Source organism: Grus americana, chromosome Z, assembly GCF_028858705.1.
Source record: "Grus americana isolate bGruAme1 chromosome Z, bGruAme1.mat, whole genome shotgun sequence".
Taxonomy (NCBI): domain Eukaryota; kingdom Metazoa; phylum Chordata; class Aves; order Gruiformes; family Gruidae; genus Grus; species Grus americana.
The window spans coordinates 27,270,585-27,287,704 of NC_072891.1; the positions used below are offsets into that span (position 1 = coordinate 27,270,585).

At 40.9% G+C, this 17,120-nt stretch overlaps 1 protein-coding gene across 4 annotated transcripts in view; it reads right to left on the reverse strand.

The window, feature by feature from the left end:
- The window catches only part of PDE8B (phosphodiesterase 8B), a 79,455-nt gene that overhangs the window by 26,056 nt on the left and 36,279 nt on the right, over positions 1–17,120 (reverse strand). For all 4 annotated transcript variants that reach the window (XM_054811073.1, XM_054811070.1, XM_054811069.1 and 1 more), the window contains 4 exons: positions 12,681–12,871; positions 10,961–11,020; positions 8,566–8,623; positions 2,321–2,409 (listed from right to left, as the gene is read on the reverse strand). In XM_054811073.1, the coding sequence (XP_054667048.1) occupies positions 2,321–2,409; positions 8,566–8,623; positions 10,961–11,020; positions 12,681–12,871 (398 nt within the window). The remainder of the gene's footprint in view (positions 1–2,320; positions 2,410–8,565; positions 8,624–10,960; positions 11,021–12,680; positions 12,872–17,120) is intronic.

Here is a 17,120-nt window from a genome sequence, read left to right on the forward strand (position 1 = left end):
CTTGGGCCAGTCCTACTCTTTTACCATGTTTCTCTTGTATCTGAACACCTGAACTATCCTGGTTTTAATTCCATCGACTAACTCTGAAAATGTTCTCTCTTCCTTTTCACATTTATGAAGCTGTATAGAAGACCTACTGAGACAGCAAACAGATCAGAAACCCAGCGAGATCGACACACTTCTTTCCCCACTTAATTAAACCACATGGATGGAAACAAATTATAACCAAACAGCGTTACCAAACACTAGCTCTGCTTAATTTTTAATGGTAAATTAATTTAGAGCACCTGCCTACTCAGGCAGAGGTAGGAGGAAATCCTCTGCTGCAAGACATCAGCTTCCCCAAGTTACAAATACGCCTTTTCTGAAAGTTTGTCTTTTAAAAGTCTGCTTCATGCCCTCAGAGGTCAGTACAAATGTTGCTTATAAGCGTTACTTCTGCTTGTTACATGACAAAGAGTATTTAACTATTTATCTGTCCTGGGCCTGTATCTGTTAAACTCTTTAAATTACTTAACTATTCTGGAACTGCATCTGGCAGCGGCAGTGGCCAACCCAAAAATACCACCATTTTTTTCAGTGTTTTGCAATGCTGCCAAAGGTTGCCAAACCAGTCATGTTTAGAGGTGATATGAAAATATATACACACACATAAATATATATAATGGGTATTCTCAATATACAAAAGACATGATAACACAGAATATATTTTATATACAGTTATTATTTACATAAATTAAAAGGAAGTAGGCTCACAGTTTATGTAACTACATTCAAGAGAGCAAAATCAAGTAGAATTACAAGCGGGTGGTACTGCTGCTTCCATAAACAATATGGATGAAAGAACTGTCAGTAGAAGAAATGCCACTGGGGATTAACGTTGTTTCCCTTCAATTTTAATGAATTTCAAGATTTTTTTTGTGATCGCTATAAATAGGCTTGCAGAAAAATATGGTAGCCAATATGAATCATGCTCCCTGTATTGGAGTTTTAATTATCTGCATTCATAATAGTTACTACTCATGTAGAGACACTCAAACTGTATTTGCATCTTGTTTTTGAAATGAAACATAAACTACAAGCATTGGTGTATGAATGACAGCTTAATCTTTCTATAGAAAACTTATGTTTCTGATCTATGCTGACTTAATTCAGAAGTCACTCATTTCATGTTGCATTTACAACTGAACAACAAACCAAGTCAAGACCACCTTAATACCTAATTAACTTCTGAAATTTCACAGCTGCTTTGTTTTTCTGCCAAGTTTTGGAAAACACCTATTAAAAATCATGTGAGCCCAAATTTTATTTTTTTCCCTGAGAATTTTACTGTAATTGCATTCTGCATGAACAAACATGTAGTCACTTGAACATGAAGTCACTTTGGGATCAGTTTGCAAAGAAAATCTTGGAAAAATCTACTTCTTAAATAGAGACACTGAAACCTGTGGAGAAGCGATAGTATTTTCTGTAGATGGAACTGGAATTGATTTATGACACACAAGGAACTACACTTTCTCTGCATGACACTCAACAACTTCAAGGGCTTTTTTTTCCATATAGTTGAATTGCAAATATATTTACATGCATGTATAAGCACCTGTATGAACTGTAAAATTAGTCACAGTAAAGAAAAAAATGATAAGGGTATGAATGTAGTTTAATTTCTCACTAAGATAAAAACCTGAGCCCCTGGTCTGCTAAGTCTTGCCCAAGGAAGAAAATAAAAACTCAGGGTATGATGAGCCGGATCAAGACTGCATTCAGCTCAAGCTATCAGATATGAAATCTCACACACATGAGATCAAGAATGACTTTGTGAAGTTTTACTGTCATATTAATTTGCAGCCCATAAACCTTACACACAAGATGGCATTTTTATAATGCTACCTTTGCAATTAAATGAGCTGAAGTCACTGTTCTGCTATATTTCTGCTAAAGGATCTTGCCCTGACTGTAATGCTGATACTAATGGCTGCTAGAACATTGCCAAATTCAATATGGGCACCTCAAGACATATGGGACACAAGCAAGCATTAGAATAAAGGACATGTACTGCATTTTGCATTAAGGAAAGCCGTCATTTAAACCAATAGTGAATGAAACATACACAGATTAAGCTTTCTCAGGGTACCAGTTACTACAGCACTTAAGTGTGTCCTTTACAAAATGACAGAAGAAGGAAAGAAGAGTATAGTTTATTAGTGAACACACAGATGTAAAGCACACATATGCATAGCTGGGAAGAAGCAGAAAGTAACCTGATACAATTAGGTAGACCAAGCGGTTGATGTTTGCAGTTTCTTACACTTCTACATACCGTAATTTGAACTGAGATCGCACTTCCCCATGTTCTATTTGAACCAGTTCATTGTAACAAGCAGTTATGCTGCTATTCTCCATGAATTGCTGGAAGACAAATCAAGAGCGCATGAAATAGATTGGAATGGTTTTAAACTGTTATTTGTTCCTGCATCTAAAACTCTAACCTTATAAAGAGAGCTGGCATGAGTCCAGCAAAGGGCCACGAAGGTGATTAAGCATGTTTCCTGTGAGAAATGGCTGAGAGATTTGGGACTGCTCAGCCTGGAGAAGAGGAGGAGGGATCTCATCAAGGTATACAAATATCTGAAGAGAGAGTGTAAGAAGACAGAGCCAGCCTCCTTCCAGTGGCGCCCAGTGACAGGACCAGAGGCGATGGGCACAAACAGAAACACAGGAGGTTCCCTCTGAACATCTGGAAACACTTTTTTTTTACTTTGAGGGTGATTGAGCACTGGCACAGGTTGCCCAGGGAGGCTGTAGAGTCTCCATCCTTGGAGATATCCAAAAATTGTGTGGACACGGTCCTGGGCAACCTGCTTTAGGTGGCCCTGCTTGATCAGGGAGGTTGGGCAAGATGACCTCCAGAGGTCCCATCTAACCTCAACCATCCTGTGATTCTGTAGAAATAAAAAGATTTAGTTGTACCTTTTGTATTCAGTAATCATCTTTTCCACAGGAATGATTTTCTAGTTCTTAAGACAACACAGCTATCTAAATACAAAGCAAGTATAAAAATATGCTAAAACCTCAACTGTGAATTTTCCCATTTGGTTTTAGCAACCCAGTTAGAAACAGATAATCTAAAAAAACCCCAAACACAGTCTCGCACAAAACCAGCATTGCCTTGATGTTTAATTTCATTCAACATCTATCCTTAATTCAGAATGGAAGTGGAATACCTTAGAGACATAAAACATTCATGTTAAAAAAATAAAAAATTTAAAAAAAAATGGCATTTCATTGCTTTTCAAGCAAATATTGCAGCTGAAGCCCAGAAGGTGAAGTAACTTTTCTCCACAAGTAGTCTCACTGAGCTGTCACTGTGAATTCAGAAGGGCAGAAAAGTATGTAAAGAAAGGAGCATGCTGACCACAGTTAGCAAACTTTTATATCTCCAGACAGGAGTCCTTTCTTTGCTAGGCAAAGGTAGTAAGCTGCAAGGTCTGGTGCCTGGTCCTGTTGAAATCAGAAACTTTATGTTGATACAAAAGAAGTCGATTCTCTGACTTCAGTTAAAGTTTACTTCTCATTAGTAAACTTCTGCTGTGAAGAGCTAAATCACTGCTTTAGAAATACATGCGTAGACTCTACTTTTCACAGAAAATACCCCGTGTTGTCCCTGCTTCTCACAGCACAGCTGCATGCAGAGTCAAGAGGCAGCAGTCAAACCTCCAAGGAACAAAGAATGGCTTTTAAGAAATCTACGCTTCTCTCCTGTATGAAAAATTGTGTTTTGGGGACCAAAGGCTTAATCCCAAGTTGCCAGCAAACTGTAAGGGAAGTAAAATTAAAAATAACTGTTGATATGGGTCTGCTTCACTCCTTAATGTTAAGATCTTAATATATTTCTGTAACTCTTACTTCACACACTCAGTGAATGCATGGGGAACCAAAAGGCACAATATCAAGTTGGTAGAAGCAAAGGTGCAAACGATGTTGTGTTTTTGCATAACAAACTACCTGCAAACAAACTTGTCTTCTACAACACTGTAGATTTAGATTTTCAGTTTTAGGGTGCTCTTTTAAATATTCAAATATGCTTGTGCTAAATTTAAAACAATATAAAAACAAATCTATCAATAATATACAATTTAATAATGATGGCAACCTATTTTACAAACCAAACTTACTAGAACATACTAAAGCTCTTTATAAACTGAATTTTAAAGTAGTGCTGTTTATGAACAGAATTTAACCACTGCTGTTTACTGACAAAAATCAACCGCTATCTCAGCACAAATCTTTGGCTAAGAACCAAGAATTTCAGCTTGTGGAAGTGCTAAACCTGCTCTTAACTGTTGTATAGTCTTCTGCAGATGCACAGAATCTTTTTATTTAAGGTTATAGTACTAATGCCATTCATTCACTGGTTCACTCAAAGCTGAGCAATCAGTTGGGACAATTCCTTTTTCTAATTCATGCATCTAAATGAGGCACAAGAAGATGAAGCTCTATTAACTCTCAAATATTAGAAGGCAGACAACAATACTTTCTTTTAAAAAAGTTTAGTATTTATACAGTACATTTTGATTTAATTGACATATACTCTTAAATTACATTTTACTTCATTATAATTGGATTCCACTGTTGTCCTACACAGAACTTGACATAAGCCACAAGAGTCCTCAGCTAGTAGGAATGCATTATTCTTCTTGCTTAGAAGATCTTAACCTTTAATATTAATTAATCTTTAATATTAAAGATTTATTTTGTTGCAAACTAGAAAGTTTTAATAGTAGCTGGTTAATGACAATCAACATTTGTTTAGGAAAAGAAGTTCAAAATACAAGACAAGATTGTAACTGAGTAACTGGAAATATTAAAGTCCCTTGTCTGATAATTTAAATCATAGTTAAAAATCAGTCAGGAAGCCAAATCACTTATTTAAATTAGTCCATCCTAAGTAGGCCATCACTATCAGATTTATGAGGCTGAGAGGAATACCAAAATCAGCACAATAAATGTGCTGCATTACCACGACCATTAATACACAAACACAAAAGCTGTCAATGATATAGGGGAAAAAATCAGAAGATGTAATAAAATAGACTTTCTTGAGAAGGAGGAAGAAAAACCAGAAATAACTCAGCATAAAGAAAAATGCCAAAAGAATGTATAAAACTAACAGAAAAAAAAATCCCAAAATATCTCTCTGTCCATAAGATCTTTTAGTGATCATGGCGATCCAGATCTGGATAGTGATCAATCATTGCTGGTTTCAGTAGAAGAAATGAAAAGTGATTTCTTTAGGACTACTTACAATATATATTATAGGCACTGTATTGGGTTTGCATGGCAAGGTTTTGGTAGCGGGGGGACTACAGGGGTGGCTTCTGTGGGAAGCTGCCAGAAGCTTCCCCCATGTCCGACAGAGCCAATGCCAGCCGGCCGAGCCCATCAGCCACGGCGATAGTGCCTCTGGGGTAACAGAGTTAAGAAGGGAAAAGAAATCAACTAGTGGCAGCTTTTGCAGCCAGAGAGAGGAGTGAGAAGATGTGAGAGGAACAACTCTGCAGACACCCAGGTCAGTGAAGAAGGAGGGGCAGGAGGTGCTCCAGGCACCGGAGCAGAGATTCCCCTGCAGCCCCTGGAGAAGACCAAGGTGGAGCAGATATCCCCTGCAGCCCATGGAGGTCCATGGTGGAGCAGATATCCACCTGCAGCCTGTGGAGGACCCCACCCTGGAGCAGCTGGAGGTACTCAAAGGAGGCTGTGACCCTGTGGGAAGCCCACGCTGAAGCAAGCTCCTGGCAGGACCTGTGGCCTGTGGAGGGAGGAGCCCACGCTGGAGCAGGTTTGCTGGCAGGACTTGTGATCCCGTGGGGGACCCATGCTGGAGCAGTTTGCTCCTGAAGGTCTGCACCCCGTGGAAGGGACCCACGCTGAAGCAGTTGGTGAAGAACTGCAGCCCGTGGGAAGGACTCACGTTGGAGAAGTTGGTGGAGGACTGTCTCCCATGGGAGGGACCCCATGCTGGAGCAGGGGCAGAGTGTGAGGAGTCCTCCCCCTGAGGAGGAAGGAGCAGCAGAGATAACACCTGATGAACTGACCACAACCCCCATTCCCCATCCCCCTGTGCCGCTGCGGAGGGGAGGAGGGAGAGAAATGGGGAGTGAAGTTGAGCCCAGGAAGAAGGGAGGGGTGGGGGGAGGTGTTTTAGGATTTGTTTTTATTTCTCGTTATCCTGCTCTGATTTGCTTGGTAATAAATTAGCTGATTTTTTTTTTTCCCGAGTTGTGTCCATTTTGCCCGTGACGGTAACTGGTGAGTGATCTCTCCCTGCCCTTATCTCGACCCAGGAGCCTTTCGTTGTACTTTCTCTCCCCTGTCCAGCTGAGGAGGGCAGTGACAGAGCGGCTTTGGGGGGCACCTGGCCTCCAGCTCCAGGTGGGGACCTGGCCAGGGGATCAACCCACCACTGGTACACATAAACACAGATAGATATTACATAACATAAGTACACACGAAGGCAACAGAACATTTTAAAGCAGAATGATCAGCTATTCACTACACAAAAAAATTTATGGTTATTTGCAAGAGTATGCTCCAAAAAGATTAAAGGAGTTCTTTGGAATCTTTAGATCCAAACCTGATGTAAAAAGTCTGGTTTTGTCTACACAAACTCTACAAAAATGTGACAGACGAATTTGCAAGAAGGTCAGGTTGGCCATACACCTAGAAGACAGCCACCACCAGGGGAGCGATTGCATTCAGTGTTTTGTGAAAGGAAGAGGATGAAGATGGTGAGCAAAAATGGGACAAATGTTCGTACAATGAATAGTGATAATGCAAAATAAAGCTACCAGAAAGGTTGGTCTGTAAATATAAAAATAGTGAAGAGAAACTTATAATTTGAACAGATAAGATTTTCCAAAATTAAATTCCATTTTGCTGAGGAAGAGATTCCCTGCAAATATTGTCTCTCTACTTGAAGAAGGGTATTTTTAAATCTTTGTGTTTTCGTGTTAATGGATTTAGTCCCTACTGGTCCCCATCCAAGCAGAAATAATTTCTATATCCACCCCACTGCGAAAATAGGATCTTTGACATCAGATGTGTTTTAAAGGCTTGAAAATAATTCCAATAGGGAATTACTATATTATACAAGCTCTCTGATAAATTTGGGACAGCTAGAGGGAATGGTTAGAGCAGATGTCAAGTGCAAAAAGATTTTACTTTCCTAGGCAGACAGTGTGCCACTGAGATGTGTCTCAGAGCCGGACAGTGTATCTTTGGACTCTACTCAGTACTACACCTACAGTTATAATATAGCCCACAAAACATCTTGCCCTGCACTGTTTTTCAATGAAACACCAGACTTGAGAAGAAACAAAGATTTCTTGGAAAATAATATTCAAGCTGCCTTTTTTTTTTTTTAATAAGATATTGAGAGAGAGGGGGGAGAAAACTGCACTAAGAAAGCCTTAGCATTCTTGGACTGACCTTTTTCTTAGCCTCAGCATTTCCAATTTTCAGAGCAAGTAAGAGCTTCAGAAATGCTTTTACCTTTAATGCTTTTGCCTCCACAGTACTCTTGCAGGAGAAGCAAGATCTATTACCTCTTTTTTGGAGATGATCTGCAAATGATGACCCTGGTGCATGTTCTGCTTTGTAAAGAAACTCAAACTAAATATGAGTTAGCTCAGATACCGGACTCAGTATGAGCATATTGGCATGAGATTCTGCCTGGGTTAATTCCCTCCTCCTCTGATTTTCCTTACTACAGTTAATTGTCCTAACTATATATAGTTAATTCTCCCTAACTACAATGTCCACTGATGTGCTTCTATCGCCTGAACACATAACCTTCCTTACTGCATATTACCGCTGATTTATATGACATTAACATAACATTAATATCCATCCAAAGCCACTCAAACAAAGGTGGGAAGAGGGTGAGCAACTGAACCTAGATTTTCAGAGTGGAGAACTCCTGCCTTTCTGTTCTCTCCTACCAAGCTGTTTTGAGAAACATTATGAACAGTTATCTTCCCTTCTGCTGCCTGTCTAGGAGAGCCTCTGATGCTGTCCTGAGACAAATGGGTGCAAGCCAACACAACAGACCTCATGGGGAAAAAAAAAAAAAAATTCTTCACATCAGGAGGAGCAGGACTAGGCTTGCAGTCCCTTTGGAAGAGGAATGCCAGCAGTCTGAGGCACACAGAGTTTTCCGGGTGACTAGTCAGCATGCTGTGATATGCAGCACACATTAATCAAGGTCCTCCATCATTGTTCTTTTAATGCAGTCATAAACAAAACCCACCCACTCAGACCACAAGAAGTTATTCTTAGTATTCCTGCTTATTCTGGAGGAGTTAGCTAGATCACAGATTCTGTTATTTCATGCACTTCTTGGATACACTGTTGAAAAGAAAAGAATACCCAATCAACTGTCACTGGTTTCTCATCCATACATTTTTGACAGAAGCAAATGTATAGTTTTCAATTTGAGGAAGTAGAAGTGTCTGTAATTTACGAAGCAATCATGGTTACTACATTGAATATGTTATTTATACATACCCTATCAAAGCCTGCATTAAGAAGAGGAAGAACAGAAGTCTCTTCTTGGTCAGCAGATCTACAAAACAAAATTGTAGAATCATCGAGCACAACTGTGAACCTAGAACTGCCAAGTCTGTCACTAAACCATGTCCCTAAGCACCACATCTACACGTCTTTTAAATACCTTCAGGGATGGTGACTCAATCACTTCCCCGCGCAACATGTTCCAGAGCTCGATAACTCTTTTGGTGCAGAAATTTTTCCTAATACTCAATCTAAACCTCCCCTGGTGCAACTTGAGGCTGTTTCCTCTTGTCCTATTGCTTGTTACTTGGCAGAAGAGAGCAACACCCACCTGGCTACAACCTCCTGTCAGGTAGCTGTTGGGAGCAAGAAGGTCTCCCCTCAGCCTCCTTTTCTCCAGACTAAACAGCCCCAGTTCCCTCAGCTGCTCCTCATAAGACTTGTGCTCTAGAGGCTTCACCAGCTCCATTGCCCTTCTCTGGACACGCTCCAGCACCTCAATGTCTGTCTTGTAGTGAGGGGCCCAACACTGAACACAGCACTCGAGGTGCGGCCTCACCGGTGCCGAGTACAGGGGGACGATCACTTCCCTGGTCCTGCTGGCCACACCATTTCTGATACAAGCCAGGATGCTGTTGGCCTTCTGGGCCACCTGGGCACACTGCTGGCTCATACTCAGCTGGATGTCGACCAACACCTCCAAGTCCTTTTCTGCCAGGGAGCTTTCCAGCCACTCTTCCCCAAGCCTGTAGGGTTGCCTGGGGTTGTTGTGACCCAAGTGCAGGACCTGGCACTCAGCCTTGCTGAACCTCGTACAGTTGGCCTTGGCCCATTGATCCAGCCTGTCCAGATCCCTCTGTAGAGCCTTCCTACCCTCCAGCAGATCAACACTCCTGCCCAGCTTAGTGTTGCCTGCAAACTTACTGAGGGTGCACTTGATCCCCTTGTCCAGTTCATTGATAAAGATATTGAATGCAACATTTAAGAATTAGATGGTATCAATTTGTTACTTAAATAGTTACTTAAACATAATGAATGCAGTGAGAACACTCTTGCCCAAAATACATACATAAAGTCATACTATTACAGAAGCTGAAGCTGTAGTTTTCTTCGTAGGTATTTGCAGCTATTACTACAACCTGATAGTTATCCCTACAGCAAACCTGACAGATAATCTGCAGAATTAATGTGTCTCTTCACAGGCACACAAGGGCATTATAAAAGGAAAGCATGAAGAGAATAAAAGACATCTTGTGACATCCTATAAATAAGAGAAATAATCTAAAAAAGTGTTATTAAGTAAAAGGCGAAGCAAGTTCTAAAGTCCTGCTCAGCAGCAAACTTAGTCTGTTTTCTAATCTTGGCAAGAATAGTTCTTCTCCTGCCACTCTGTTTCCTAATATTTTTATTGAGCTAGGAAATTAATAAAATTAGAATGGATTCAGTAGTGTACAGGATTTTTAACAAAGACAGGAAAGGTGTCTTTTTTGAAGGTATTTGGTAAAAGTGTATTTAAGTCAGTGTCATGGTTCAGCCCCAGCCGGCAGCTGAGCACCACCCGGCCGCTCGCTCACCCCTTCTCCCCGGTAGGATGGAGAAGAGAATGGGAAGGAAAAGGTAAAACTCATGGGTTGGGATAAGGACAGTTTACGGGGACAGCAAAGGGAGAGGGAAATTAGAACAATACTTAGAATATACAGAGCGGGTGATACACGATGTGATTTCTCACCCCATGACTGTCTGGACACTCACCCTGTCCCGGAGCCGCGCTGGCCCTCCCCGGCTCCCTTTTTATGATGAGCATGATGTCATATGGTATGGAATACCTCTTTTGGCTAGTTTGGGTCACCTGTCCTGTCTGTGTCCTGTCCCAGCTTCTTGTGAAAATTAACTCTATTCTAGCCAAAACCCGGGACAGTCAGTAAGAATTCTATCTGAATACACGGAGTATGAATTACTGAATAAGGATTTCAGGAAAACGTTCTGGTGAGTTAGTACCAACAGGATGGAAGTTTACTTTATTACCCACTTCCCTAATAACCACAGTGTGTTATTTGATCTAGTTATTTCCTTTAGAAAGTAATACACAACTTTTTCTATTTTTTTCTTCTAGAAACCAACACAAAGCTTTCTAATTTTTCTTAGTATACAAGCCACTACCTTACGATCCTCCGAAGGTGATGGCATTAGTACTAGTCTGTATAGATGGAAAGTAATAAAATACTTAAATAGGCCACATAAAACATCACTAACCCATTTTTCAGGTAAAATAATATTAAACTTACTCTATAAGACTTGCTAGTAAGATACTTTCTGTTGTTAGATAACTGCTAAGTATAACATTCTTATAGAGCAAAATAAAAATCTTTCATAAACCAGTAATACTTACGTGCGCGGAATGACAGCAAGTATTACAGTGTGCTCGGATGGTTTTGTGGCGCGAATAGACCTGAGGAAACAAAAATTTCTCAGTTACACCACATGCTTTGTCAATGTTACGCTGGGTATCTTCACAGACAATATAAATTAAAACCAAGACTGAAAGACACCATTGAGGCTAGAAAATAGGATATTACCCTGCCAAAACCTACGTATCCCCATTTAGACAATGCATTTCCATTTTGCTACCAGATTCCTCAGGTTTTGGTCAATGCGGTGAAGAGGCAAGAGCTCAAAAAAACACAGAGCATGAACAGCAGCTCTTCAAATACACCTAGCAATGGTTTGCCCTGTTTACTTAGCTTATTTGCAGCAGACTGCCCTGAATGCATGGGTTGAGAAAGGTCAATTTATACAGTCCATTTTCAATACCCACGTCATGGTTTAACCCAGCAGACAGCTAAAACAACCACAGAGCTGTTTGCTCACTACCCCTCTCCCAGTGGGATGAGGGAGAAAACTGGGGGGGGAAAAAAAGTAAAACTCATGAGTTGAGATAAGGACAATTTAATAGGACAGAAAAGGAAGATAATAACAACAACAACAACAACAACAACAACAATAATAATATACAAAACAAGAGATGAACAGCACAATTTCTCACCACCCGAAGTCGATGCTCAGCAAGACCCCGAGCTGCCCCACCTCCTGGCTCACCCCCCAGATATATATGGAGCATGACTTCATATGATATGGAATATCCCTTTGGCCAGTTTGGGTCAGGTGTCTTGGCTGTGTCCCCTCCCAGCTTCTTGGGTGCCCCTCACCTTCTTGTTTACAGGCCAATATGAGAAACTGGAAAGTCTTTGACTGCTTGGCCACGACTGAAAACATGAGTCTGTTCTCAGCTTTATTCTCATCCTAAATCCAAAACACAGCACTACACCAGCTGCTAGGAAGAAAATGAACTCTATCCCTACTGAAACCAGGACAACCCATTAGCTAATTTAAACAAGAATCTCCACCACCTTCTCCTTTTACTGGCTGAAGATAACTTTTTTTTCAATCATGTCACATCGTCCTGAATAAACAGACTTTATTTCTCAGTGTTTTAGAAGGACTTCCATCAATACAAACTTTGAGCTTTAAAATGCTTCTTGTCATAAACCTGGCAAATTTCAGCTCATGAGGGACTGAGAAGCACAATATGGTGTATGGTAAAAAATGTGTGCTTCAACTAAACAGTGTATTTTAGCAAAGAATCCCAATACTAAGCACTTGCAACCTTAGAGTTGCTAAGACAGTGTCATGTGGAACAGAAGAGTGACCTGAACTTTTGTGAAGAGCTGGCAGTGCCTGACCCAGTGGACAAACACATTCCTTTGAAGCCCTGCAGCTTCAGGATTTGTTGCAGCAGTAACCCAGAAAAGAAGCAGGCACAGACAGCAGGGAATAATTCCACAACAGCTCTGGCTTACGCTCTGATAGAAGTCAGTGACCTAAAGAGATAATTCTACAATTCAGCTTTGCCAAAAGTGTATTTATCATATTGTTCTCCTCTTACAGATGTATGCATACCTCCAGGTCTCAATCCCCAACCTTCCATTCTACTATAGTTTTGAGAGTTCCCCTCCCCACCCCCACCCCCCTTTTAATTTTTAGAATAAGGAGGTTTGGTTTTGTACAATATATTCTGAAGTTCAAGAGAAGCATAAGGTTATTAAGGTTACCTGCAGATATCTTCCGCATCAAAATATCTGGAGTTCCTGTGATCTATAACAATTATTTCCTGGTGCTTATCAAGAAAAGATTCAAGCGCTGACTCTGGAGTCCGGGCAATATTGCACCTGTATCCAGCTCTGTCACAAGCCCACCAGAAACCATCACTTTGGTTGTCTTCTTTCGCAAAGATCAGCAAAACCTGCAAATCATGCAAAACAGTGATACCACATTAAACCTACAAAGTAGTTCTCTGCACGGTGCAAATCTTAACAAACACTTCTACTATACGAAAGATTGAGTCTACTCTGAAAGTGGGAAGATGGAACTACAGACTAAAATAGCTGATGGAGTGGCACAACTTTCTTAATACAGAGCGTGATTATTGACAGTCAATAGTTACCTGCATAGGACTGACATTTAGGACAAAACCAGCTGCCAGATGATGAGTCTCTTCTAACTCATGTTCAAATTCAATCTACAGCCACCCAGAGTAAGTGGGTAGGAGTTCAAACATCATTGCCACTCTCATCAGGCCATCCCAGCTACACACATTTTTAACTGTAATGAACTGTCTGAAAAGCAACTGCCTTAATTACCACTCTTCAGAGACAAACAATTAACATATGTATTTATTTATTTATTATTTTTCCATCGATGTACAACAAAATGGAGTTAACCCATATTCTTTCAAAAAGGAAAGGAACAACAGGCAAACAGGTATGGACAAAGCTGGGTAGGGGAAAAAAGACTAATTTCAAACATCACAATTTTTACCCAATAAATTGTTCTAATTATGTAAATATACCAAGTAGTTTCAACAACTTCAGCTGAACACTTAAGGAACTGCTAACAAAAGATCGGGTAGGATATGTGTTGACACGCTGTTCCAAAAATCAAATTGATGCTGTAGGAAGTCTGTTTGCAAATTGCCACACAGAATACAAGCTGAAAACAGCTATATTTATGTGCTTCTTGTGTGAAAGAAAGAGTGTTTTTAGGAGGCAATAAAATTTTCATCTTTGCCCTATAGTACATATATTATTAGTGTAAAAATTACACGGCTAGGAACACAGGTCATGTAGACAATCCGTATCACAATTTGCATGCATTTACAATAGCAACTGATCACTAACCATGCCATTCTGTGTGACAGATGAAGAAAAAGGTTAATTTAGTGCAAATATGCTGTGAAAAAGAAAGGCCTCAAAAAGAGAAAAGTTTATCCACAGCTATTCAAATTGCACAGAAAGCCAGCAGCCAGAGAATAATCATAGAATCATTTTGATTGGGAAAAACCTTTAAGATCATCACATCCAACCATTAACCTAGCACTGCCAAGTCCACCACTAAACCACATCCCTAAGCACCACGGCTACACGTGTTTTAAATACCTTCAGGGATGGTGACTCAACCACTTCCCTGGGCAGCCTGTTCCAGTGCTTGACAACCCTTTCGGTGAAGAATTTTTTTCTAATATCCAATCTAAACCTCCCCTGGTGCAACTTGAGGCCGTTTCCTCTTGTCCTATTGCTTGTTACTTGGCAGAAGAGAGCAACACCCACCTGGCTACAACCTCCTGTCAGGTAGCTGTTGGGAGCAAGAAGGTCTCCCCTCAGCCTCCTTTTCTCCAGACTAAACAGCCCCAGTTCTCTCAGCAGCTCCTCATAAGACTTGTGCTCTAGAGGCTTCACCAGCTCCATTGCCCTTCTCTGGACATGCTCCAGCACCTCAATGTCTGTCTTGTAGTGAGGGGCCCCACACTGAACACAGCACTCGAGGTGCGGCCTCACCGGTGCCGAGTACAGGGGGACGATCACTTCCCTGGTCCTGCTGGCCACACCATTTCTGATACAAGCCAGGATGCTGTTGGCCTTCTGGGCCACCTGGGCACACTGCTGGCTCATACTCAGCTGGATGTTGACCAACACCTCCAAGTCCTTTTCTGCCAGGCAGCTTTCCAGCCACTCTTCCCCAAGCCTGTAGCATTGCCTGGGGTTGTTGTGACCCAAGTGCAGGACCTGGCACTCAGGCCTGTTGACTTCATACAGTTGGCCTTGGCCCATTGATCCAGCCTGTCCAGATCCCTCTGTAGAGCCTTCCTACCCTCCAGCAGATCAACACTCCTGCCCAGCTTAGTGTTGCCTGCAAACTTACTGAGGGTGCACTCGATCCCCTTGTCCAGATCATTGATAAAGGTATTAAAGAGAACTGGCCCCAGTACTGAGCCCTGGGGAACACCACTTGTGACCAGCCCCCAACTGGATTTAACTTCATTCACCACAACTCTCTGAGCCCAGCCATCCAGCCAGTTTTTACCCAGTGAAGAGTATAGCTGAGCAAGCCTTGATCAGCCAGTTTCTCCAGGAGAATGCTGTGGGAAACGGTGCCAAAGGCTTTAGTAAAGTCCAGGTAGACAACATCCACAGCCTTTCCCTCATCCACTAAGCGGGTCACCTTGTCATAGAAGGAGATCATGTTGGTCAAGCAGGACCTGCCTTTCATATATGCATGCTGACTGGGCCTGATCACCTAGTTGTCCTGTACGTGCTCGTGATGGCACTCAAGATGATGGTGATCTGCTCCATAACCTTCCCCAGCATCGAGGTCAGGCCAACAGGCCTGCAGTTCCCTCGATCCTCCTTCCAGCTCTTCTGGTAGATGGGCATCATGTTTGCTAACCTCCAGTCAACTGCGACCCGCACCTAGTTAGCCAGGACTGCTGATAAGTGATGGAAAGTGGCTTGGTGAGCACTTCTGCCTGCTCCCTCAGTAACCTTGGGTGGATCCCATCTGGCCCTATGTATAAATATATGTAATCTATGTATAAAGCAAAATCATCCTCATTTTCCAAATAAAAGTAATGCCCTGACTTCACTGAAACAACCTGTCTGAGCCATATATGCAAAATTTTGCCACAAATGCCCATAAGAAAGGTGAATAACCTTTCATCTGTGTTGTTCTATGCAGCTGTGGTGTCACCATGTGAAATTCAACACCAGCAGTCTACAAGCTAGAAAAGGTGACCCTAACTTTTCTCTTATCTTGAGCTGTCTGGATTGTTGAATTCTAAACAATAAACAAATCAATTAGTGTTACTGTGGCAGGACAAGCAGTCAAGGTTTCATTAAACAGTGGAATAAAATTATGTGCTCAGAATTTCCGTAAATATTAAGAAATATCTTAAGAAGTTTCAATTTATTAGAAAGATTTTTTTTAATTGCAGTTAACAATAAACAGGTTTGGCTTACTGACACTTAATATCCAAGGTAACTGTTGTCACTCTACCTAATCCCTGATTTTCCAGCCACTGAACTGTTGCAAAGCGGTGACATGGTTGAGCTGCAGACTTTGTCTGCGGATATTTGGGTGAAGTCCCTACTCTGATACGATCTTCTATTTGGTTCCAAGTGCTATTAGCTTTTTTTTTTTTTTTTCTAGTTTGATCAGTACAATATGGTTCAGAAAACAGGTTTTTGGAGGCACATTTTTTCATATCTTCCTTCTTTCATCATTCCCAGTTTGGAAATAAAGGATTGCAAAATCCAATCATTTACCAACTGTAAAACAATGGAGTTTAATTAAACCACCTGATCTCCCACAGGTAGACAATTACCAGTGTGTGAATCCTTCTGAGAATATTAACTTTAAAAGGTTTTTTAAAAGTATGTCTACCGTGTTTTCTCATTAACATTTGTATGAATCTTACTATAAACCATCAAAACATAATGTCACTAGAAGTGTATTGCAAAATACACTCTTAAAATCAATAAAAAATTAATAATCTATATAAACAACACTGTCAAGGAAAAGCTTGAGTTCAATCTGTGTTTCTTGGGGGAAAAAAACCAAACCACCATCCAAAACCCCCCACGTAGCTATTTTTTCCTGTATAATTTGTCAGTGTCACTGTAAAAATATCATTTTACTCAGTAGTAGCCTGGTTTATGAGCACTGTGGACTTCTCCTGTGGAGACCATTACATTTTTTGGTGATGTGTTGGTATTTTTACCATCTTTCTAAACATTTGCTTTGCACAACTATTGCATGTCTTGTTCCCAATTTGTCATACAAATACAGAAAAATGGACAGAGATTTTCTTTAAAGAGCTCAAAATACAACAAGACACATCCACTGAATAGAGACACATAGGATATCACAACAAAACTGAGAAAATTACAAACAGCAACTTAAGAAGCAAAAATAAAGTTACTTAATTATCTTTATGTTATTGTATCCTAGCAAGAGAGTTTTAAGGTGGAAAACACATAGTGGCTCCGAATTAAGTTAGGGAGGAGCTCTTGTTACACCGAAAATTGGCATTGGGAAAACAGTAAAATGCTGTGCTTCATTACGCTTTGTTTGCAGCTCAAGTGGCAAGATCACCATCAGAACAGAAATAGAGTTTGATGTCAGTGCTGTGAAAGAGGTGATGGCCAATGAATGTCCTG